Genomic DNA, 26,346 nt, shown 5'->3' with positions numbered 1-26,346 from the left:
AATCCAAATTGTCAGGTTTAACTGAAAAGCGTCAATCTTATCCAGCCACAAAATAATCAAGCAAAAGATAAGACACATTTTCCCACTTAATCTGTTTCATTTTCTTCTGAAATATAAAACCTTGTGTGAGCGTTAAGAACATGGCCTGATCTGTTTGTTGCTGAAGCTGAGCTTTCAGACATGAAGGTTTGTATTCAGCCTGCTCCCACTCTGCCTCTAAAACGAGCTAAAAACTTTTCATTCTATTTAAGTGTTCTTTTCTACATGGCTCTATTGACTCTGTAACATACCTGTAGTTATCCTCCAGGTGTTTCTTTAGCAAACATAATGAATCTGTCATAACTGAACTGGACCACCCTACTTTTTCATAATGAAATGAGAAGATCATTCAAAGACTTAAGAAAAACTCCCAACATTTATGTTCCTCCAATTTATTAAGAAAATGTACAGAGCGCTTAACGGTAGGACTTCTGGTAGCGGGCACGGGCTCCAGGTCCACCGAATTTCTTGGACTCGCAGCGACGTGGATCAGCAACCAGCAGGGTCCTGTCGTACTGGATCAGGATGTCTTTGATCTCCTTCTTGGAGGCCTCGTCAACATCTGCGGCAAAGCAAAAACACTCCAGCTTACAAATTTAATAATAATTTCACTGGATTTCAGCCAGAGACATCAGCTGAAATCCTTACAGCAGAAATATATTTTCCTAAGCAACAAGTTTCCTCAACAGGAGAGACATTTAATTCCCATTCCTGTTTTTTTAAATGAATGTTCCTATTCTAATTAAAACAAGAACAACTTGTCTGATCAGCAATGTAATAAAAGGCAAAAGAAATAATACATACACTTCTGGTAGTATGCAACCAAGGCTTTGGAGATGGCTTGACGGATGGCTGTGAAAGAAAGGAAAAAACATAATTAAAGAAATTGTCTTAAAACCTGCAAGAACGGCATTCAAGAACTACAGAAATATGCTTACCATAGATCTGCGCAACGTGTCCACCACCCTTCACTCGGACTCTAATGTCAACGCCAGCAAAACGCTCCTTCCCAAGCAACAGCACAGGCTCCAAAAGCTAGAAATTATACCAATAATAAAAAAAAAAAGATTATATTTTAAATGAACAAAGATAACCCGTATTTACAAAAAACACAGGGCCTGGGTGTCTTACTGCATAAATATAAAAAGGGAAATCTGCAAATTTTTTTAAGCGGTTAATATATGAGTAAATGCTAATTACACATTCTTTATAAAATTAAAAACAATTAAGAGCACTTTTACTAGGACCACAAACTGCAATAGACTAGGAATTTCCAATAGCACTAGCCAAGTATTTGACAACATGCAAACATTTCATTGAATTATACAAAAGGGATTCAGTAAATATTTTTGTTTCTCACTACTGGGAACAAAAGCAGTTGGAATTTCGGCAAAAAAAGGGAGTAAAGAAAAATTAAAGCATTTTCTACAAATATTTCAAGAGTTAATCAAATTTAAGTCAATATTTCCTAGCACTATAACAAAAACGTAAAGCTGTGAACATGAACTGCCCATTTTCTGAGGTACTCACCTTGTACTGGAGTGTGGCAGGTTCCACCATCTCCAGGGGTCTGCCATTCACCTTGATCAGGCCATTTCCCCTTTTGCAGTGGGCGACTGCTGTGGCCGTTTTCTGTTAAACCAAAGAAGTGAATTCAGATATCTAGTAGCAGATCACTATGTCAACAGGTCAAAAATATGGTCAGCTATAATAATCTAGCTGCCAAAGATATATACAAAAGTGGAAGTGCATCAGTCTCACTGAAACATATTAGTACATTTAATAAAAATGCTAAAGTCTCTGGTTTGAGGAGAAACCAAACTGACATTATTATTTAAGCTTTACGTGCGGAATGCATTTGTAACTATCGACCACTCATACATTTTTGCCACATATCTTCGCACTGTACAAAGACTACCCTTACAAGTTCAGGCTAACAATATGAAATATGTATTTTTAACTTCATAAGAGCAAGTATAACCATTTCAATTTGTATGTGGAATCGCGCACGTTGATCTTATAAGCTACAACAAAACCCGAAACAAGGCTAGCTGTTCTAGCTTAGCTAGCCTTGTTGATCTGTGACAATCCATCATTAGCTTAAAGTAGGCACTGCACGAAGCTCTTAACTGATAAATACTATCGTAAAAGTGTTTAATTATATATGAGCACAAGTTAATCACATTATAGTAGCGAATACAATAAATCGAGGGTAGTGTTTGATACTATTAGCTCAAGTCCGCTAGCGAGGCAGCGTAGCTACACCACATGGGTGTTAAATTCCCTAAAATACTTACTTTACGTCCAAACACCTGGACAGATTGCAGTGGACCTTTCGCTGGCATGTTTCTGAAACATAAACAAAACAAACCCCGCTTCAGAAAACAACAGATTAAAGTATATTTTAGGATTTGAGGGGCTATCAATAGGAGTAACGCACCTTTCTCAGCTAGGGTGCTGTACGAAGAGGCCGATGGGGTTTCACACGCCGAGCATCAAGGGCTGCTTCACGACAATTGAATGAGCTTTGGGGTAGATTTTCGACCGTTCTTTCAACTTTACGTTTTTGTAATTTGGGAATTCCGCCTCGTTTTTATGGTTGTGCTTTTCGGCTGCTTCAGTCTTAAGAACCGACTCTTTTTTTCTTCCTAAGGGTTTTCTGTTATTACAACTTGAATATATACGTAGAGATATTTTAATAAAGTTTAATTTTCTATTCATTAAGTAATCAAAATATAAATAGTCACTGCATATTTTTATAGGGAGATAAGGTAAGACACTAAAGTTTGGTTTCTATGGGATTTTAATAGAGCACAAACAGGTGCAAGTACACAGACCTCTAAATTAAAATGTATTTATGGTTTATTGATTGATTTTAAAAAATTGTTAGAAAGTAGTGAAATTTGAAACATAGTGAAATGAAACAAATAAATAAATAACACTAAGCATCACATTTATTTGAAATAGACCAAATAATACTGAAATGGTATTTTGATTTTTTTATTCAGTTTGCTATGCTATATCATAAAAATATAATTGCTCATTAATTTACCTAATTGCAACTTGCTGCATTTATATAAAATAATACATTCATTTTTCTGTTTGTGAAAATATTCCACATTTGACCAGAGAGAGAAGGTGCTCAACACAACAGCAAAAGAAAACAATTGACTAATCTGCCAGGTAGAAAACAGCACATTTTTTAAAGAGAACACCTATTCAAATAGAATAGTAGTTTAACATCTACGGAAAAATGTATGTAAATTCTTTTCAATTTTTTATCATTTTATTATTCAACCAATTAAAGTTTACACTGTTTAGGCATGGTGAGATTATTTATTTATTTATTTTAGTATCTTTAAAGCTTAAACAAGTTCTGTGGCTCTTCTGTTTAATCTTTGCACTGCCACATTTAAAGGTCACGCATGACTCTGTTTACAGCAATAAATTATGAACATCAGACTACAAAAATCACATCTAAAATGTTATCAGCCATCACAGTTACCGTTTCTTTGCACCAACCATTTAGGTTATGCATAGTACATTAAAAACCTAAGAAACAGAAACAGATATCAATTCCTCTTGTGTGGCACCATGTTAAAAAAAGAAACATAACTGTCAAAGCAACAAAAAACAGAGAAAGTTGCTCCATTTGTCTTCTGCCAGTTCAAGGGAAAAAGTTCAACTTGCTATCAGAAAAAAATAACATCAATTTCCTAACCTAGAAGTTTTTAAGAATACAGATAAGCTCCATTTTGCTTCTAAAACCAGCTGATAAGGATTTGTTCATATAAAATTGTGGTCCGAGTCTAAACTCAGTTTCATAATTTAGAAGACAACAGCTCCCTCTGGTGGAGGTTAGTTGAATCTAATCAGTTTCAAGTGGAGCACCATGCTTGCTTGCATGATGCCGGGCAAAAGCAAGATCATTTTCCTGGAATAAATCATCATCAGTTAAAATTAATCCCTCCCTAAGTACGTTTTCCTTCAGAGATCATAGGATCCAACTCTGCTAGGAGTGCAATGCTCTGTTTGAGGAATTTAGAACTTTAAATAAGGAAAAATGAAAATAGATTTTTATTTATTATAAGGCTAAATCAAGGCTGCAAACATGGGCAATGTTTGAAAGACCCCTGCTTTTCATATGTAAGGTATGACATCAAACTCTCTTTTATGTATCTCAGGAAAGAAATAAACTGGCAATATATAAAGATTGCTTTAAATTTGATTAATGTGACAGTGGCATATTTCTAATATATAATCTCTCTTGAGATGTGTTCTGTGTTTCAGTGCAAAAAAATCTTTTTCAGCCTAACAGGACAATCTTGTTGTTGGAGGCAGTGGGTTGGTTGGGCCAGACAGCATCTTGGGAATCTGTATACAGAGAAGTGAGTCATTTGTGTTGTACCTACCTACCTATGTCTGACATTTACTGCGGTGAGACTGGTGTTTATGGTGTCAGCCACGAGTGAACAGGCACCTGGCTTCTTTTATTGTCAGAGACTGCTCTCTTTCTGGAGTTTCCTCATCTGGATGGGTAATTATGTTAAAAAAAACACATTCAATTTTGATTTCTGCACTTTCCTGTTGCACCATGCACATATTTTGTTTTCATTTGATTCAGAGAAAGCCCTGCAGCTAAACTCTCTGTCCTTGTCCTTTCCCTGTTTCTTTATATGGCTTTATGTGCCTCAAGCGTAGGCCTATAAAGCAGGGCTGGGCCAAGCTTGTATGTGGCCTTAAGCAGAATTTGACTTGGGGCTCCTGTTAAGAACATCACCACCACTAACGGTGTTTCCAGACCATCTTAAAACTCTTTATCCACATTGAGGTGAGTACTACCAGCCAGTAGGGGTTGAACGACTACATATTTTTTAAGGTCGACTACATCATGATAATAGTCGAGTCGATGTCGACTAGTCGCGGTGACGTCATAGTGACGTAAGCGTAAAAACCCTTCACAACTACTTGGAGGCTTTATTAGCTATTTTCACGGCAAATATTGACACACACACAAACACACACACACACACACACTCCCCTAATCCTAATATTAATAAGTATATTATGGAGAATTAAAAGAGCAATAAACAGATCATTCTTCGTGAGCAGCGGGGAAAAGTTTGTTGCACAAAGTCGGGTCTGACTTTTTTTTTCTAAACACCGGCTGATGCTGATGATCTCTGGATAGTTACTATAGGAGTCAAATTATCACACTGACTACATGGTGCTTTTGGAACATCACAAGCCAAACTTGTTATGAACGGATCCCGTTTGGTTACAGCTGAATTCAACGAAACCACCTGCTTCTCCTCCGCCCGATGCGCGGCAGGAAGCTCTGCTGACTCAGCAGATTGAACGATTTAAGATATTTTCTAGTCAACGTCAACATGATGAAAGTCGAGTCGATGTCGAGTTGACTAGTCGTTGTGACATCTTAGCAACGCAAGACGCCAAGCTTTGGAGTAACGTACAGGCTTTATTACCCGTTTTCACGGAAAAATACGGCATTTACACAGAACAGCAACAAGTGAAACAACAAAACATCGGGATAGTTTATGATAAATAATAAGTTGCTGGGAAACCAACATTCAAAAGGAAACGCACATCTTTTAGATGGCATTACCACAGATCTTTATTTAATCAGCAACATAACATCATAATGTATTAGTTAGATCGTCGTGACAAAGACACTTGCGAGCCGGCTAAGTGACATCCTTAGCGGGAAGGGGGCTCGTGTTTTGTAGTTGACTGCAGCTGCAACTCCATCTCCTTTTAAAAACACTGTAAAACCACAAATATGCATCCATCTACATATCATTTAAACTAATGTATTAACTTATTTTTCTTGTGTCTTGTGACGTATACTGTGCTGTCAGATCAGCACAGGCTGTCACCACCGGCAATCACATGACTGCGACTAGTCGACATGAAATGTAAAAACTCGCGAGACGTCCTAGAGTCGACTAGTCGACTAGTCGACTAATTGGTTCAACCCCTACCAGCCAGTAGTCATTCAAGCTCGGGGTCAGTGATTTCTGGGGGGGAAAGAAGACTAAAATGAAAGACCACTGTGATACCAAAAGAACCACATCATCTACAAAAAGTAAAGAGCGTCAACAACTACACTTCCTCCCTGCTAAGACTACATTCTGTCCATGAATGCCACAAACAGTTGTGCTGACAAAGGACAGCCCTTTCTTATAGCCAAACATCACTTAAAACTCGACAACAAACTGATAGCAACCATCTTAAAATTTCTTGTCAAAATATCTGAGGGGACATGGTCGTAAGCTCCTCAAAGATCTGGTGGACTGATCCAGGACGAAAGCTGTACTGCTTCTCCTGAATCACAGGTTTGACACTAGGCTGAGGTTTCTTTCCAAAGTTTATGGACAGAAATGCTGCATAAATAATAGTAAAAGTGGATCCTTTCTGTCCTTTCTGCAGCTTTGTGGGGTCATCATAAGGAGGATCCCATGTGCTCTTTTCTTGAACTCTTGTTTGTCGTAGCTATTTTCTTTTCAGTTCATGCATGAATGTTAGTGTAGGGGATGTATCTTTGGACTGAGACTGCCAGTATCTACATAAGAGTCAGACAGATGGAAGAAACCCTAACTGGGAACCCAGTAATGTTAGATAAGCTTCCACATAAACCTGTCGGGAACCAGTCAACCACCACCATCACTGTCTGAACGGGAGGCATGCTAAGGCTGCTGTATCATTCCTGACATCCTGCTGTGTTCGGCAGCCTGCTAAAACATACGGCCCTTTTCTCCTACCAGCTGTCAACTTCATCTGTACAGTGTCCAGAGCTCTCTGCTATTTACATTGTGAGATTGCAGCTTTTGAGTTGTTCTGGTTTAAGGTTTTCAGATGATGAAAACTCCACATCCACTCTTCAGGTTATCCTTTGTGTATACAGTCGATAAAAATTGTTGCATTTTGAAAAGATCAGACAGGGACATCTCGAACAGAGACCTGACTTTGCGGCTTTACGAGATTTTCAGAGCTCGCAGGAGGAGAAAGTCTGTGCTCATCCAGTAAAAGAGCTGGCAATAAATAAAGAGCATACCATATATGTGCATTTCCTCTCCACGGCCCTATGGAAACACATCACCTGGAGGCACGACCCCTGGACCTTGTCTTGTCACAGCACCCTGAGCATGAGGCAACACTTTCAGATTTACGGTGCAGAAGATGCTGTTCCCGGCCAGCCATACGGTCTCATTTGACCATAATAGGCCTCACAGCAGCTGAAAAAGAGGTTGCTGGTAGCTGAAGTTTTACTGAGCAGAAGGAGAAGATCTCCTAAGCTCGGTAGACAGTGAGGCCTGGAGGGGCAGCTGAAGGTTTAGTGAAGTACACAGAGGTGAGGACGCCATGGCAACGGGGAGAAACAGTTCTGGGTTCATGAGGCAGAAAAGTGTCTTCTCTGAGAAACGGCTGTGAGGGCAGTAAATCTGCAAGGAAGGAGAATTGGATGACAACAGATCTTACCTTTTATATCCTCGCATGAAAATCCATAAATGGCTTGTTTTATTTAAGTGTGAACTGCTTGGAAGGTTTACAGTTCTCTTCAAAATAGATGAAGTTTCTTACTGTGCATCAATGTAGAGCTTATTTGAATCAACTGGATATTTTTTTTTGTAGTTTCTGGTTCAGTAAATCCCGTCTATAACAGCCTCCTTCACACTATTTGAGCAATATGTTAACCTTTTACTAAAAGATAACCCACCAGTGCAACAATTGTAGCATTTTCACAGATTTAAGCGTTACCACCATGCATAATTATACCGTAGCAGCTGTTAAAATTGATGTCTATTGAACGGTTTGACACCTCAGAGTAAAATAGCATGGCCTGCTCTGGAGCCCCAGTCTGAACTTGAGCCTGTTTCATTAATTTGCTATTTTAGCTCACATTTGTCGCATAGCAATAGACCGTGCAGCTGTCCCGTCATCTGTCAGCTCCCCTGAGGTCTTCTGGAGTCTGAATGTCAGGTAATGGCCAAGTCCTGCAGCCTCTTCTACTAGTAGGAAAGTTTAGCCAGAAAACGTTCCAACATACACAATGCACAGTTTGAATTAGATATAAAAACAAGATACATAACCGTTTTTTGTCAGAATAATACAAAAGAAGATTATTCAGGCAATTTTTTATACCTTTCTTCAAATTCACAAGTTTACATGGATAAAATTTACTGTGCCTTCAAACAGGCCAGGCACTGATTCAGTTTTTCAGATACAGCAACTGAAGGTGCAACATTTATGTGTTCAAACAAACATGAGAAAATATATAAAGAATAGAAATCTCCAACCATCAGAACCTCCTGGAAAGAGAGCGGGTTTAAGTCCCACAGATGAACATTTTCAAACTACATAGGAACCTCTTTTTGGTTATATATGCATGTCATTTCCTATTATAAAAATAGATCTTGTTTTGTGAGAAAGATTTAGAATGGACTGTTCTGAAAATCTAACTATCACAACAACAAACCACATCCAGCTGCTCTTAAATCCCTTTTACGCATTTCAGAGGCCTTTTGTTTATGGAGCAAGTTGATGGGCTCAAGGCCTCTCTTAAAAAACAGAATTCAAACAGCTGATCTGGCAACAGAGCTGGACCAAACCTGCAAATAGAACAGCCTCTTCATTTCCCATTCATGTTGTCTCACAAGCCCTGGTCTCACAAGCCCGATCTCTTTGTCTTTTTTTTTGCTCGCCCACATTATCTGCTTCATCACTCTCCTTCTTCTCTTGTTCCATCTCACACACTGTCTCTTCCCCCCTACGTATTTTTCTCTGTCTTGCCCTTTCAGAGCGAGTGTTCGTCTGTGGGTGTGGGTCGACTCTGGTCAGGGTTCATCCACGAGGCACGGCAGTGGGGTGAGGACTGGATGACATCTAGAGGATCGTCATTGCACCAAAGCCTGTCTTATTCTTCATCCTCTTCTTCCCTCCTCCCCGCTACTAGAGGGGATCTGGAAGACAGACCTCCAGCCTACTTTGATCAGGATTCAATTAAAGTAAAAAAACAATGACAACTTGAAGTTACAACTCGTGGTTTCTTGTCAGACGTTAGATCAAGCTTTGTCAAGCCTGCTCATATTTTGCGTCACCACTCTTTCCCTTTATCAGTTCAGTTATTTGCCCTTGAAGTACATCTGTATTGTGTTTCCTATCACGCTGAATCTCTTTGCTCAAACACACTGTGTTCCAGGGTCCCTGAGGGAGAAGAGATGGAGCTGGGAAGCTCTGATGGGAAAGTGGGCCAGCTCTCTTAGCCCTCCACTGGAGAGCTCCATAAAAGGTCTGGAGAGATGATGTCGTGGACTCTGTCCTCCCCCCCACACTCCTTAGGTTTTTTTTTTTCTTTTTCCTCCCTCCCCACAGCAAGCGGAGAAGCCCAGCAGCAGAGCCAGTCTTGGGCCAAGCTCATCAAGCACATCAGCGAAACACACAACGATGATGACTTCATTCAGCCGAAATAGAGCTTCCATCCATCATCAGCTGGGAAAAGCTTATTATGAAACTCAGGATTTCCTGAACTTGGGGATTTTTCAGTGTATTCTGTATTCATGTTGTGTGATTTAGCCATTGTTTTTAAGGTTATATTTTTGCTTCTAAAAGAAACGTGGAGCTGCTGTTAAGTTCACAAAAAGCAGAAATGCTGCAGCACCTTTGCAACAAGAAATGCAGAAGTAGTCTTTTGCAACTCTCAGTTGGTTAAGAGTAACCAACTGAGGTCATTGTAACAAATGAATGCTTCGATCTAAACGTTCCCATTGTATGGGTGATTATAAATACTTTCCTAACACACTGTATAGTAAAGCTACTGATGGTCAATCACTGGCGTATAACTATGGTGGACATCCTTCTTGCACAGCTGCTTCTCTAGATTAAAACTTTTTTTTTCCATTGTAACATGTGTAATTAAGATCACACATACGAACACCCCCTTGTTGAATACAGCAACCATATTGGAAGAGTTTCACTTCTCTACAGGTGAACACAAACACCTTGATGGTGGTGATCTAAGAGCCATCTGCTGTTATCTGGAGAATGTTCTCTGCACACTTCATGGACATATATGTTCCACCACTTTGACTTCTCTGCTATTTTTAGCACTGACCCTCCACTAAAGGTTGTGATGATGATGTCACACAACCTTTTAAAAACAATCTGACTGTTAATCTTGTATTGGACTTCCTGTCAAATCCAAAATAGGAAGATAGGAAACAAACAAAAACATTTTTTGTGTTTGTTTATCAGTCAAAATGGATGTCAAAATAAGAATTTGGGACTTGTTTAACATCACTACACTGATAAAAAAAAATTCCATCAATTTTATTTATACATGTGTACCTGGAAATAGCACCAAACTTGAACATAATTTGTTTTTGATAAAGATTTCTTTCACTCAGTAGTTCAGGGTTTTTTGTTCCATTCCATTATTAGAAAGTTTAGACTGTCATTGATTCGGTGTGTTTTTAATCAATAATATAAGAAGAATGTATATGCTGTTTATTTATACATGTGATTATCGTAACTTGTTGAATAAGTCAAATAGATTTACAACATATATATGGATGAACTTAATTAGTCCTGGAATGAAAAACATTCAGAAAACATATTGTTATCAACTTTTACAGCTTACTGTTGGCCTAGCATAACAACTAGAACTGATCTTCCGACATGCATCAGGAGCTGAATTCAAATTATTGAGACAGATCCTATTCTACATAGGATTATCTATTTATAATTTGTTATAGAAATAGAAGGGCAAATGTATGTCTTGAAATCAACAAAAATAATACCAAAGTGTCAGATTTATCTTAAAAGTTCTAAATGAGTATGCAGGGATTATCCTACACCAAAAAACTGTTTTAGAAACAATGTCATTTTCTGCAGGAAATTAAGTATAGACTATGGATGAAATTTGACGTTTGTTGATAACAAGCAACTGTTTCTACAAAGAAAAAACTTTTTATTTATTCTACTTGTGGTTAGAAAATATGGTTATATGACTCAATAAATCTACCAACAGGAGATTGCTAAGAGTTATTTTGGTTTGTTAAGGGGCCCTTCTCTGAAATATATAATGAGGATAAACAGAAAACAACAGAGATAAGAAACTAAAACAAATTGAATTGGCATTTCATGGGTAGGAAACGGGCTACAAAAAGACCAAATTGACCCAGAGTCAAATCTGTTCCATCACCTCAGTTTTCCCCAATCCACCTTCTGTTTAGGTTCCACTCCTGGAGAAGTCTCCGTTCTCTTGCTCTTTGTTGCAAGACCAAAATGGAGCTTTTAAAAGATACCATATGTGATAGCGTCACTTCTCAGCTTGTCAGCTGCAACATTGCCACACCTTCTTGTGAGGTCGACACCTAACTGATAATACTGCTGAGTCAAAATTTACAGTCAGCCAGTGCGATAAATGCCACTAATGTGTCCAGGATTTCATCCACTTTGTTAAAATATAAACCTTTCATTGAGGATTATGTATTGGCAGCTGTCTTCTTGACCCAGTTTCTAAGACTGTCCCTCTAGTTTTTACAAGACAAACATGTTTTGTACAAATTATAAGAATTCTAAGAAAATGGTAGAAATAAATGTGAACTTTGAAGGAGCTTGACCTTTTCTGTTCGCCACAGTTTCAAAATCAACACAAAATAAAGTGGGATTTTCACCTTGTGAAAAAACATTGATATCTTTAACACTTATTAAATGAGTCAAAATAGAATACATTTCTGTTTATCTTGACACTTATACCAAAGCACATACAAAGGTTTGCTGTAGATAGTACAGATAATACTACCAGATAGCTGCATAAAGGGTTATAATCATATGTGGGTGGTTTCACTGCAGCTGGGTAGCACAAGAAATGCTTATCTATTTAAAGCTGCTGCTTCAGGCCTTCTTTCTGAAGTATGGCGCTGGAGCTTTGCCAGATGTCATTTTCTGTGTAACTAGAGAGAGTTAATGCAGATTTAATGGCTGTCTGCTGATTGCTAAAGACACATGGTATAAAGTACTTTTGAATTTCCTTTACAATTGTATTCCAAGTATTCACTACACTGGGGTAGTTCTTTTAAGCTGGCACTAATTGTTGCTGGCTTTGACGAAGTCCCAATGATATCTTTTCAGTAAGTGTTAGGAATATGAAGGTTGTGAGAGATTAGCACATTAAAGGAACAAGACGTATGGCACCTGGTAACAGAATGATAACCCTGGAGGTACTGCTCATGATAGATGAGACGATCTGTGACCATTGGCCTGAGGATATGAATTGTTCAGACTTACAAACCTTGACCATCCACGGGGTTGAGTTCAGTTCACAGCGTGTAAGTGGTATTTTTAAAGCTGACAGAGCAGAGGCTTTAGACACCAAACACAGCTCTGTTTTTCCGCTCATGATCCTTTTCATCAAGGTGAATGGAAATAATGAGTGCACAGGGTTCTATGGCTAAATCAAGAACTGTAAAACAGGATAACCAAAGCCTTGAGGAGATCTAGGAGATAAGTATTGGCAGTGGAACAATACAAAGTATGGGAATGTCTGTTTCAGCTGCTGTGGAAATTATTTCAAGGAAACTTTTCTGCCCAACTGTTGCACTTTAATTAGATTTAAAAGGTTTTCCACTCACAAACTTGATAAAGAAATAAAAACAATATTTTTTAAAAGTGTAGATCAACAAGCTTCAGAAACATTTTTGTTACTTTTTATTAACTCTTCTTGAGCTTATTAGTCATAGGATAGCTTACATGATTATTAATTTGTGTTGAATTTAGTTATATAACTAAATCTATATTTATTTCATCAAACCATCAGCTAAATGAAAACATTCATGGCTGTAGCTGAATTTATATTTTCAATTCTTTACTCGAGCTTGTACAATAAATATGAATAAATCCAAAGAAGCAATAAAATGAATACTTCAACATTTTGGAAGATTAAGCAAGGGTTCTTTAGAATTAAATTAAATTTAGTCTAGCCTAGCTCAAGCTGTTCATTATCTAAAATTTGTTACTGTTCAGTTAAACTATTAGTTATAGTTGTCAAGCTAGTGAATCAAGAACTAGATTCTACTTCCACCTCTTTGTGTAACGTAATTTACTCAAGGCTAAATCTTTGAAAGGACATGAAAATATTAATTATATTTTTATTAAATATTAATTAAATTATTTTCCTCAAAACCACTTTAGTCTAAAATAATTTTTTTGTACATATACAACCAAATTACATATATTTGATATAATCAGAGCTCAACAAAATTGCTCTGCTTACTGTTTTCCACCAGGTTAAGACAGTCAGTCTGGACAAGCACCACTTCATGTCCACTGCTGACATAAGTAATAATTAGTCAGAGCTTGCATGTGGGCACATGAGAGCTGTTGGCGACTTGAATGATTGCGCTAAATATGTCTCACAGCCTCCACTACAATCATGTGGATACAGATATACGCTCCTCTTCATTTTGCATCAATGACAATTTATATTTCTAACAGCAGAAAATGATGTTCTTTCTTTTTATGGTTTGTGTGGATGAAATGATTCATTGTAGCCTTTAGCTCTAACCTATTACAAGCTCCACCACAGCTCCAGATTTTGCCCTATTATTAGCCTTTTTTCTCCAGGAAACAAGGTCACTCAAATAGCCCAGTGTTATTAGGCTTTTGCCACTCATTTGGTCTTAAAGGAACATGCACTGTCGAAATCAATGTGTCTGCATCATGCACTAAGCCCTCTGCTTATTTGCAAATGCCGGACATAACACAGCCTCCACACACTTGAACCAAGTTAGCACTGTCAAACCTCCATTGTTATCCAGCCAGCATAATAGTGTGGGACTGAATAAGCAGAATCAAGTGATGCTCTGGTGATATAGGCCCCTCTGAGTAAAAGCTATGGTCCTATTTTTGTTCAGGGTTAGAGCTCAGCTGTTGTCTGCAAGTAATCCTCCTCCAATTCTGCTCAATCCCAGAATGGATATATCTGCATATTAGTGCAGTGCAGACAGACTTTAAACTCATTAATATTTCATCTCCAAATTCTGACTGAAGTTTGCAGGCACAAATTCATATCTATGCATTATTCTCAAGATTCCTGCTGCATTTGCAACATTAATTGCTGTCACATGCAAAGAGGAACCAAGACCCTGGCGCGTAAATCAGCTAAAAAGATCAACTTAAAGTAAAGCTGAATACATTGTGGATTTTCTCAAATTTAATTCAATTGAAAACTATACAGTCTATGTAAACTTAGATCCCTTTTTTGTTAGCGTTGTTTCCCCCAAACACAGTTTTGTAGTCATCAATTACCACTATCATAATGTTACGACCACCAGGCTTGACAGTGCATAACTTAAATGACATTGACTTAAGATCATTAGATGAAAGCTCCTGACCAGAACAATTTTGTTTGAGTTTAGTGATTGTATACATGGTTTCTTATGGCGTTCTGATCTTGACTGTGGTGAGAAAATTGTATATTTGCACTATCCAAATGATTTCCAAACAACTGGGAAAATTGTGAAAGATTTTTTTCCCTAGTAGTCAGCAACAAATGCATTTTTGCTACAGTGGTTGGTTTTGCAGTGGTTGGTTTTGCAGTGGTTGGTTTTAACGCGTGAAACCGTTTCAAAATCATTTTTGTGACACAATAAAGACAGGCCTCATGGTGTCTAACTGAGAGGGTCAGAAGGCCTGATGAATCCCCATCTGCCTAATTATCAACATCACTTTTTAAAAGTCTTCTGATAACATCAAAGCATGACTATTTCTATTTGTTCTGATAAAGAGGCTGTTGGGAAGGGAGATGAGAGTGCCAGTGCCGGGGGCGCCAACAACAGGCTTTTGGGTGACATGGGAGCATGTAAGTGTGGTGTCTGGCTTTTCTCAGATGGGACCGAGGTGTCCACACTTCACCAGTCACCAGTCTCTGAGTGCTATTTGTCCGGGTCACCTGCACTGACACGCTGGTAGCTTGAAACAGAGACAACTTGCTTCTTCTTTGGCTGCAGTGACTTCTTCAGTTCATTGCGGAATAGTTTGCACAACAGAAAACTCAAGCAGAACCGTTTCTTGCTTTGTCACCCATAAGGTCATCAGAAACAGATCCCTTCTGTCTGATCCAAAAACATTAGCAATGTTTTTGCTCTGAGGTTTTCACATGACAACTTTCATATGAGGTTCCTAACTATGTCAAATGTGGTTGTCTGCACATTATTAGCCTCCATTATAAAATTTGTGCAGGTATTATGTTTGCCGAACCAATTAAATGAAAGAAGGTAGCCCTCCTAAACACTACAGAACTAGCTCTGTAGTGTTGAGGTCAGGCAGTCATCTTTATTTTTCGTGTAATGAATAACAACATTGTGTAATCTGTGGTATGTGAAAATCCAATAAAAAACAGATTATTTTTGCTATCTCCTGATATACAAAACCCTTGAAATATTATGGTGACTATAAATGGATGGTATAAATCCTAAATTAATATTTTAAGGGTCTAATTTTGATCAGTTTATTGTGTTAGATGACTCAATAACTGTTTGACAATACCATCTTCTACTTCCCAAAAAGGGGATAGTTGAAACTGACTAATCCTCAGTAGACCAAATAAAAATGCAAGCACTGTTGTGCATTTACAAAGTGAGACAAACAACCAGCCTCCCCCTCACCAGCTGTCTTTACTGCACACTTGACTTGCACACCTCATCTGGTTTCACAAACCACACTTGTAAGTGTCTGCCCTAAGAAATACTCAACCTAACCAGTCAAGAAGAGCTTCCTCTGAGAATTCAGACATCAGTGGTGGCACTGATGTCATCCTGTTGTGAACATGCCTACACTGAGACATTCTGTTTTTGCTGTTAATCAGCACACATGACCGTCTCAGATGCTGCAGACAAACAGAAAGAGAGTGCAGACATACTTTTCTGTTACTGACAAACCTGAGTCACTTCCACAGAGTTTTGTTTTTACGGTCATAGGAGATCAAAGTGACGGGTGATGACAGATCACGGTTTGTGTCAGAGATTAAAATCTACCTGGGAAAACCCCATGTTCCACATCACTAATTGTTTGAAATGATTATTGGCAAGTGCCTATTTACCTGGAAAAGTAATTTTAAACAACCTTAATGTAAGATTAGTCTGTGATCCTTGCAATTACTAATGCGCTCAAACATTGAGTATAGTGCTGAGGCAGTATCACTTAGCTATATAAGTGAAATATGTACAGCTGCTGAAGATGTCCAACTAGATGCATTAAAAGGATACATCCATGAATGCTGGTATATGTAAAAGAGATTGGAAGCTTTCAGTGCAGAAAAAGGGTCTTTAGTCTCATCTGACAAGAGCACCTTCTTTATGCTTCTGCTTTTCCCCTTTTATGGTTAAAGGTCAACTACAACTTCAAGTGGCTTTTTTCTTTTCAATGATTTTATTTTCATTACACTCCTACAAAGAAGATAAATGGACTAAGAGATGTTCTGTCAACACATCTGGTGAAGTGTAGACTCCACTAGATCTTTGTTCCTCCCCTTGCATCATGGGAGTCGGTCCATGCAAATCCACCAACACAAGTCACTGGGCCAGAGACCATTGGATCTCTGTCAACAGATTCTGACACCTGAGTTCAGGATCCCCAAAGAAGCTTTTCCAGGATTATCCCTGACTTGTTGATTGTTTTGTTGATTTATGCCTACAAATGGAAAGTTAGGGAAAGAAAAATGTTTGCAAGCAACAAGAATAACTTTCTTTTTAAGGACTCTGCAGATCATTATTTGACACCAACTAGAGAGTTGGGGCTGCACAGTGGCACAGTTGGTAGCACTTTTGCCTTGCAGCAAGGAGGTCCTGGGTTTGATTCCCGGCCTGGGGTCTTTCTGCACGTTCTTCTTGTGGATGCATGGGTTCTCCACTTTCTCCCACAGTCCAAAAACATGACAGTTAGGTTAATTGGTCTCTCCAAATTCTCCCTAGGTGTGAGTGTGTTAGTGCATGGTTGTCTGTCCTGTTGTTGCCCTGCGACAGACTGGAGACCTGTCCAGGGTGACCCCACCTCTTGCCCGGAACGTTTGCTAGAGATAGGCACCAGCACCTCTGCCAACCCCACTAGGGACAACGGTGTCAGAAAATGGATGAAACAGAAGAGTTTGGTGTGTAATGACCATGATATCATTGTGTTTGACCAGCCAGCCGACTCGCCTGACCTAAACCTCATGGGGCATTAAAGATGATACCCCAGTAATGCAGACAACTCTGGACAACAACCTTCTGACAGGGAAGCTGATGATGTTTCTCATCTTTATGACTCAGGGGAATCATACCCTTTCCCCCACTCCATCTCTGCTAATCATTCCTCCTAATTTAAAATCTATAACATTTGGCTAATTAAATTACCAAAATTATTTCACAATCACACAATTTCTGTGCCTAAATGCGAAAATAAAAATGTTATATGAATGGCTCACAGTTGCACACATGCTTTGGATTAATATTTTTGCTTGAACAGATTTTAATTCAGGATGTCAGATCCACATTCAGTGGGTGGGTGGCATCTAATCATGTACATTCACTTTTGAGAGCGAGATAACGTCATTATCATCTGTGATGACTTCTCAGAGAGGAAAAAAAACAATACCAGGGGCACACTTCATACCCTCAACTTGCATGTGAGAAGGTAATAATGCAGCTCCTGCTGAGTATACGGGGTTCCCTGCCAACAATAACAGATGGCTGTGTGGAAATAAAAAAGACTTTATGCCTGACCACCTTGTTTTTGCTCCAGGTTGAGAAGGACCACCAAGGTGCTTTAGTCCTCCAGACATTACAAGCTCTTCAGGTGTTACTTATCAAATTCCTACAGGTGCTCTCTGCTGAGATGGATTTTATTTCTCTCTGTGAAAAGAGGTGCGTTTCCAAGACATGGAAACAAATAGAAATAGATTGCATGGGACAAAGCTGGTAGAGCCCTGTCATTGATGCATTTATATGTGCACCAAAGTGAAAATACCTTGACAATGAAAGTTTGTTTGGTTAGCATGAAAACAAAAATTCCTTCCACTTCCTGAAATGAAAAGATAAAAGACTACCCACCTCAGTGTTGACAGTTTATTAGCATCACGCCTTACAATAATAAAAAACCTTTAATAGTTCTAATACTAAGGGTTGCAAGCCATTGCATAGCACTCATAAAAATAAAAATTACTTAAAATATATACTTTAAGACAGGCACAGTTTTTTGTTTTTTATAAGGTATGATATTCAAATGATTTGTTTTACAACATATTGCCATAATATGGTGTAAAGCTGTGTCGCTCTACATTTTGTCACAATACAACCACAAATTGGTTGGAGATGGAAAGATAAATGTAAACACAAAGTAATAGTGGAGGAAAATTTCTAAGACATTGCAAAATACCTGAAATTGAGGTGGAGGTACACTTTCTATATAAACCTTTATATAAACATTCAGTCTGAGCTACAATAACATGGTTTAGATCAAAGAATATATATATATATATATATATATATATATATATATATATATATATATATATATATATATATATATATATATATATATATATATATATATATATATATATATATATATATATATATATATATTGTGGGCTTTTTCATTTCTAGTCTGCTGCTATTTATTCACACTAATTTGCGTACATTTTCTTTATCTAAATCAGTATACTCTGCTGAACATAACCTTTAAATTGAGTACGGTATTTTTTTAGTGCACAGTATTATTTCTTTTGTTTATCCCTTGCCGTTCAGTGTCCGATATCTTTTACATGTATTCTTTCACCTTTGTATGAATGTACTTGCTTTTGCTGACCTTAGTTTGCTGTAACGGAACCAAAATTTCTTCCACTGTGGGTCAGCAAAGGTTATTTCTATTCTATTCTATTCTATTTTTTTCCTTTATTGACGGACTACCCTAACATGAATATACTTTAGTTTGTACAAAAATAGTCAGATCATCAACTATGTATTTTGAGGAATATTGAATTGATTAATTTGTTTGATTAAGTAATAAAAAAAAACGCTAGCATGATTAAAATTTTTTAAAACAAATTAAGAAAATTACTATTTTATTTAGTCATGACACCAGGAATGTAAATAAATAATTGCATAAAAAAGAGGAAGAAAATTAAATATTATTCACTAATTGTACTTTGAATTTTTTTTTTTAGATATTTACTACATTTTCTGAAATGCTAAACTTGTTCTGTCAATGTGTACGACACATAATACAGTATGAAATTGTATTGTCCTTTTGTACTGCAGTTCCTGGGAACCAGTTCTCGCGAGGTTATGGAAAACAATCCAGACGCCTCTTTCCCCCTCCTCCCCAACCCTCCCTTCCCACGCCCCAGTGCGCTGTGGGATAGTGCCTCTATAAAGTATACCCTCTCTCGGAGCACGATAAGAAGCCCGAGACAGGAGGGGGATGAAGATGGCGGACGCCAAACAGAAAAGGAATGAACAGTTAAAGCGATGGCTGGGCTCGGAGACGGACCAGGAGCCTCCTGTTCTGAAAAAGAAGAAGACGAAGGTGAAGTTCGATGATGGCGCCGTGTTTCTGGCCGCCTGCTCAAGCGGTGATACCGAGGAGGTGCTCCGTCTGCTTGACCGGGGCGCTGATATCAACTACGCCAATGTAGACGGTCTTACTGCGCTCCACCAGGTTTGTGCTTCATTGCCATTGTTTGTAATATTACTCATTGGCACAGTTGGTGCCTTTAGACGCAAATATCCCTTTACTGTGAGCAACTGCATGCCCTGGAACACCTGTCAAATGGAAGCCATTCTCATCCCGTTGTTTACCTACCGAGCAGACTCGTCTTTTTCGACGCAGAGGACTGAAGCCATTAGCTGCCTGAACTAATGGCATCTTATGATCATCTTATGCACAACATGTTAACAATTTGCAGAATGGGTATTAACTCGCACACTTCCCCTTTTGGACCGATTTTTCTTTACATTTTTTAACTACATTGAGACTACATATCTGAAACCTTTGGGTGCAGTCTAATTGCTGTTCTGCTGCATTTCACATTCAAAGCCGATGTGAAAGAACTACTTTTAAAAGTGTTTCTGTCCTTTATAGAAAGTATTGGTTGCCGATCAAATATGGGATACTTTAAACTTGCCACGTCAGAAGGAATTGTCATTAATAATGGATTTTCTTAGGCATTCAGCGATGAAGAGTTGCTACCTGGCTAACAGTAAAAGTCGTTTTGTTGATATACCCAGAGCCTCGACGGTGGCTACTCTCTGGAGAGGAAGAAACGGCTAGTTTTGGTATTTTGTTTCATACCGATAGTACCATTGCAATATTTTCATCGGACAGTTGTGGTTGGCTTTAACACTCGTTTTCATAACCCATATGGGAATGTCATTTTGGAGAAAGAAATGAATGTATTTAGGGGTAAGCTAGCACTTCGTTAGCATGCTAAAATAACTGTCGCTTGCGGCTTTGGACTTTAGCTTAATTCATTCATTAGCTTAGCTGACGGACTACTTCATCTATACATATGACCTCTAAAATTGATCAACTATACCCTCTACTGTTTGTCTGCTTAAATAAAAAGTTTATACTGCTGGCTTTTGGATGTTTTGGCTGTAATGTCATCCGTCCCAAGCTAACATTTTGCCCGCTATTCACTTGAGCTACATCCGCTAGCCTCGCTAAGCGCTTGCAGGATTTCTAGACTTTGCGGCAGAATTAAGCAATCGGATCAGTAGAAATACACGTCAGAACAATATAAAATAAGCGATCCACCATTCGGCAATGGACGTACTGTCCTTTTCATCAGTTTATATGCAGATCTAGCTGTTCGTAACATTTAGCCGGGTACGTTGCTAGTTGTAAAGCTGTACAGATCTTTTAATGCAAGATCTGTATTAAAATAAAGTGAAGACCGAAATTCTTGCAGTTTTAAAACTAGTTTTTGAACGCATTTATTTGGTGATCGTTTCACAAACATGAGATATAAAGTTCTCCTTTGCTTTATGTTTTTATTCGATAATTAAAGTCTTAATTTACTTTAAAACGTGCAAAAACAGTTGTAACCTAAAATGATATGTTGATTTTTGACATGCATGTTCTTGAAAACATTAAGAGACTAAAAATCTACTCTTCTTAATTCTGACTTTGTCAACCTAACAGTGTGATGCTGTGGCCTGGTTATACATCCTAACAGGAATTAAGTGAATAACAAATTCAGTTCTGAATGTATTAACTTTATCTGAGATTTTGAAAAATTTTAGCTTGTAAACACAAATAACAAATTAGTTGGTGAACTGGATTACTGAATCCAGTGACAGGAATAAAACTGCAACCGCAGAATCGTAGCCAAGTTACAGCCGTGTTTGGTTTTAAGTTGTTTAAAGTGTATATTGAGAAATTTTTTGATTACTGCATCATGCTGCTGCAGATTTTTTCTGTTATGAGTCAACAAGTTTTTATTTTAAAAATTTGAAACCATTAAGTTGGGCATCAAAGAAATCTGCAGCATGGCTGGGAAATGCCTCATCAGTGCATCTGTAGATAATGCCACTACTTCAGTTTCATTTTTGTCTGTCACCTGTATGGTTGAGACAGAGCGGGAACCTGGGGACAGATTATTAGACTGTTACAGTGGATATGCAGTTCTAGAACGTCTGAAAAAGATTCATTTCTTCTTATTTGTCAATAACTTAACTGAATTTTCCCAACGCTGCCCGTTTTAGCCCGGCTTGGCCAGCAGTCATTTTTCTATGACATCAGGAGGTTCTTTACCATGTGATTCAAATCTTTTCAAGGCAAACAATGCAACACTTCTTATTTACAAGCTTTCTGGAGCCCTGCTGATCCAGTACTAATAATAGGGCAGCTATACTTTCGGTGCACATTTAGGGAATATTATGGTCTGCTTGGAGAGAGGAGATTTGTACAAATGGTGATTTTGGGTTGGAAATGGAATTTGAAGCATTCTGGACTTTCAAATGTTGGAACATAATCAACATATGTTGCCTTCAGTATGCTGCGCTGATGGGTGTTTGCCTTGTTCCATTTGAAATAAACTTATAATTTTTAAGCAGTTACTGTAAATAAATGAAAACGGTTGTAGTTCTGGAATCAGTTTCTAATAATTCCTAATGATTCCCCATTCTGTGGAGGATCCAAGTTAAAATGATCTTGTATACAGAGATTACTCATTACCGTTGGTTGCTCATGTCCAAGTGTTTAGTCTTAGCAAGAAGGTGTGAAGGTCATTAAGTTCAGAGGTTTCTGTTGTGTGTTGTAAAATCAGTTTTTTTTTATATGGATGCCTTTTAATCTTAAGCTGTGTTTTCTCTCACAGGATGTCTTCTCTTTGTGTTTATTAATAGTTCTGGTTAACATACAATTTTTATTGCTCTGAGGTTCCTATAATAAAATCTGGAATCAGCAAGGCCCCTGTTCAAACTCATCAGGTGGAAATGTTGTTATTTGGACCTGTGTTCAGGGAAGAGCTGGAACCAGGAACAATTTGCTGTTGACTCTTCCTGTCGAATGATGTCTAGAGGTGAGAAACTGATGACCTTTTAGTTGCACAGCAGAGCTTAGCTGTGGGAATTTATTTTTTTTTAATTTTTTATTATTGACACACAAAAAAGATGAGCAAAACTTTGGCTGTGTAGTCTTAGTGATGCTCTTACTTATTGTCGCATGGCAATACATTTGTAGGACATCCTTTGAAATGTTCTGACCTCTGTCTCCCTTTGTGTGTCATGTTCACAATGGCTCGCTCTACACTTGCAATATCTCTGCCATTCCTGGTGACCAGTTCAGGGTTAAAAATACCACCACCACAAGTTCTCCTAACTGGGTTTCAGGATATGATACTAAGTTTGGGTATGACTCAGTCTGCAGCACTGCTTTGCACTGCCGGCCTGGTGTCATTTAGGCAGGAGGTTATGTCTGTGTCCAAAATGCTGACATTTTCATCAATAAACTACAGATGTACAATGCCTTGCTAAAGTGCATAGTGGTGAAGTGGAAGAAAAATAATACATTGGTTATCAGTAGGGATGCACCAATCCACTTTTTTCACTTTCGATACAGCTGTCCAAGGTTTAGTATCGGCCTGTTCTGATCAAATACAGAAAAACAGTGTTGAATTGACTTGACACATTTTTTTAATCACAGATATAAAATGTGCTGAATTACACATTTATTTGGTAACTCTGCACCAGTACATCTCACTTAAATACACCAATAGATTCACAGTCTTGGTCAAATATGTAAAAACAACAAATCTTTAATTTATTCAGTCAATTAGGAGTACAATGGCCAATGTAGAATAAACAATAGAGAAAGTGACAATAATAATTTGACTACTTTGGTTAAGCATGTAAAAATAAACTGCAAGAAACCTTCTTTTAAATGGTTAAGAAAGTGCAATTAGTAATTTGAATATGATGTAAAATAAATATTAAAGCATGCAATTACTCAGCACAAAGCATAGAACTAGACTGAATAGATTTGCCCTCAGGGCCCATTGTCACTGATGCCAATCGAAAGTCTTGACAGATAACTGATTATGATCTGTCACAAAGAAAGCCACGAGAACTCTAATCCATCCTTCAAGAAATAAATATTATTTTTCTTTGATCTCTCAACTATACAATGCTTTGTTTCATCATAATGGTTTTCAGTAAATTACATTGAATTTTACCTTTTTAAAAGACAAAAAAAGTAAAGGGAGATGAATACTTTTGCAAGGTACTGTAGGTGGATAACTGAGAGGTTGCCCTGAGATATTCCAGTGATGAGTAGAGATTACAGATTACTATTCCATCAGCTAAACTGGTTTTAGAGGGTAACATTCCAAGACCCGCTGTCCTACCCTGGGCATTCCTCACATGACGGTCGCTGGAAACCATAGCAAAGAAGGAGCACAGAAGACATTCCTCAGCTGTCACTTCTACCCCTCCTGTCTGGTCGTTCCCTCCGGCCGGCCTGAATTCTGCCCACTAAGCTCCACCGGCAAAGTGGAGGCTTGTTCGGTCACGTTCGAAAAATATCCACACTGACCTACAGCTGAACTTTTCAACTGCAGTCATACACTTTGCTGATCCCAAAGACTAGGGTGTGTGTGTCAATGGGGGGGGGCAGGGCTCAGCTAAGCTCAACATGTTAGTTGGACATTACAATGCCTCTGTCTGTTGACATTACACACCCTCATTGCAGCCTTAAAGTCTATGAACATTATCTTGCGCTGTTTCTATGACGACTGCTCGGAAGGTTACCAGTGACTCGTGTTGGTGGATTTGCATGGACCGAGTGGGAGTTGCATAACAGACTGTGCAGAGCGAGCGAGCGTCTGGCTGAGTGCTGCAGTTCCAACAAGAATCAGCCTCACAAGTCTATAATGGAAGCATTTCTGAGCAAGTGGCGAACGATGATAAGACGGCTGTGTTTCTCCTGGTCCAGATGAGCATCAGTTATGTTAACACATTGCATAATTGTGAATGTTACTGCAGGCCTAGCTCTGATATTCGTAGCTGTGCCTCCAGGCTTGCAGTTTGCCACTGAGAGGAGTAAAATAGAACGCCTTTGACTCGTCACTGTAAAGCAGCGCCACATCCTGTCATGAACCCCCCCCCGCATCCAGAGTCACCGCCTGAGGCAGAACATCCTTCTTTTTTTAGCTGTAGGTGAATGCAGCTTAGTGACTGAAAGATGTCGTTTGCTGGAATTTGTCAGATATTCGACTCAACAATCTACACAAATTAGAAATCTGAAGAGTGCTGGATAAAGACGTCACAATATTGCACATGTTCAGGATGAGGATGACAGCTGCATTGTGCTATTGCATCATCTGGTTTGGTTCTGATCAGAGATCAGAAAAAATAAATTATTTTCCTTTCAGTTAATGCATCAAAACTAATAAGTCACAATTTGTGGCCGATATAAATTTATCAAATTTTTTTGTAAATTAAAACTAGATGAAGGTTAAAAGATTTTTATTTTTATATATATATATATATATGTTTATTTTTTCAATCATTGACATTTTGTCTCTTTTTAAGGTGTCCTAATCCACAGATTAGACCTTAAAATAGCATCTCTAATATCAGCATTATGTAAAGTGCAGACTAACTGCACCATCTGATAATATATGATCATAGCAAAATCAATGTTTTTGAGAAGAACCCTTTATTTAACTTCTTTTATGCTTAGTTCTTTGTCATTGAGTAGATTTCTTTTCTGGAGATTTTCTTATTGGCTGACTCTTGGTCATGAAAACCATTAGTTCATCTCATAAATTTATAACAAATTGCTGAATAAATTAAGATGGAGTTTAATAATTCATAGACTTGAATATAAACAGTCTAGATTTTATTCTTTGTCTGGCTCGAGGTTGGACAAAGAACTACTGAATTTCATTATATTTGGAGATTACTTTGTCTATACTTTCTTGAGATTTTTGATATTTTTGCTTTTGTATTCAATTACCACGGCAAAATTAATTATCAGTCAACTTTACCATATTAATACTCTAAAAAAAAAAAAAATAAATGAAGAAAAGTAGAAGCAACACAGTTCGAAAAAGAGGAAGAACCTTTGCTGTAATGGGAATGAAGGCTTCCACTCTCAAATAAGATGAATGTAATTCCCCTGTTTAAATGTTGTAACCTGCTGTACAAGGCAGATGCTTTGCTGGATTCCAGTTTGAAAGAATCAGGAGAGCCGGCTCCATGACTGAGAATGTTAATTTTAGAAACGGAGCGCAACAGCATGTATATTTTACCTCTGTATAATTGGCAGGTGTCTCCTATGTCAAGCTAGCCTTACTCACAGTTTCATTCCACTTCTTTGCCAACCCCATAATCAACATCAGGAAGTCTTTTTGGCATTCGCACACCAACACTTTGCAAACATGTCCGGTCATCTTGCTGATTGTGACATATCAGTGCTTCCTTGCGCATCATCTTGAGATTGTGTCCTACTTTACACTGAAATTTTAATACATGTGTAGATTTTGTAGGAACAGCGACTTGTATGTTACACTGCATTAAGTGGCTCTTAATATGTTTTAAAACAGAAAAGTGACTTTCACAGCGAATGTGTCGAAGAAGGACCTCCAGTCACTTGTTGACTATTGCGTGTGGCAGAAAACTGACTCTGCAAATCACCCTCAGCACACCATCCCCATCTCTTCAGTAGATAAAGGGAAGCTGGCGAGAGTTGATAGGAAGTCGGATTGGAGCTAAATAGAGGAGACTACTGAAGAAAACCCATTTA

At 38.2% G+C, this 26,346-nt stretch overlaps 2 protein-coding genes and 1 long non-coding RNA gene across 10 annotated transcripts in view; 2 read left to right on the top strand and 1 right to left on the bottom strand.

Annotated features, from left to right (window-relative positions):
• The window catches only part of LOC122826605, a 35,947-nt gene extending 25,482 nt beyond the window's left edge, over positions 1–10,465 (top strand). Inside the window, exons 4-6 of the long non-coding RNA XR_006369829.1 lie at positions 8,859–9,065; positions 9,260–9,349; positions 9,433–10,465. This is a non-coding gene — a long non-coding RNA (uncharacterized LOC122826605). The remainder of the gene's footprint in view (positions 1–8,858; positions 9,066–9,259; positions 9,350–9,432) is intronic.
• On the bottom strand, positions 416–2,580 carry rps16 (ribosomal protein S16). The gene is made up of 6 exons (XM_044108676.1): positions 2,480–2,580; positions 2,337–2,388; positions 1,570–1,671; positions 978–1,074; positions 844–891; positions 416–601 (listed from the first exon to the last, which is right to left on the bottom strand). The coding sequence occupies exons 2-6, from the start codon at positions 2,382–2,384 to the stop codon at positions 456–458; spliced, it is 441 nt and encodes a 146-aa protein (XP_043964611.1). The 5' UTR covers positions 2,385–2,388; positions 2,480–2,580; the 3' UTR covers positions 416–455.
• Positions 10,466–19,434: 8,969 nt separating the features above from the next.
• The window catches only part of ppp1r12a (protein phosphatase 1, regulatory subunit 12A), a 45,845-nt gene continuing 38,933 nt past the window's right edge, over positions 19,435–26,346 (top strand). For 6 of the 8 annotated variants that reach the window (XM_044108674.1, XM_044108673.1, XM_044108669.1 and 3 more), the window contains exon 1: positions 19,436–19,755. In XM_044108674.1, coding sequence (XP_043964609.1) covers positions 19,519–19,755 — 237 coding nt within the window. In that variant the 5' untranslated portion in view covers positions 19,436–19,518. Of the gene's footprint in view, positions 19,756–26,346 lie in introns of all 8 variants that reach the window. The other 2 variants (XR_006369828.1, XM_044108670.1) reach the window with 1 other exon arrangement.

Source organism: Gambusia affinis, linkage group LG23, assembly GCF_019740435.1.
Source record: "Gambusia affinis linkage group LG23, SWU_Gaff_1.0, whole genome shotgun sequence".
Lineage (NCBI taxonomy): Eukaryota > Metazoa > Chordata > Actinopteri > Cyprinodontiformes > Poeciliidae > Gambusia > Gambusia affinis.
This window is presented reverse-complemented; position numbering and strand designations above follow the sequence as displayed.

Coding starts and splice junctions, on each gene's coding strand:
- rps16 (XM_044108676.1), bottom strand. CDS start 2,384: ATGCCAGCGAAAGGTCCACTGCAATCTGTCCAGGTGTTTGGACGTAAA. Junction 1,075..1,569: donor CTGCCACACTCCAGTACAAG/GTGAGTACCTCA, acceptor TATAATTTCTAG/CTTTTGGAGCCTGTGCTGTT. Junction 602..843: donor GGTTGCATACTACCAGAAGT/GTATGTATTATT, acceptor GCTTTGCCGCAG/ATGTTGACGAGGCCTCCAAG.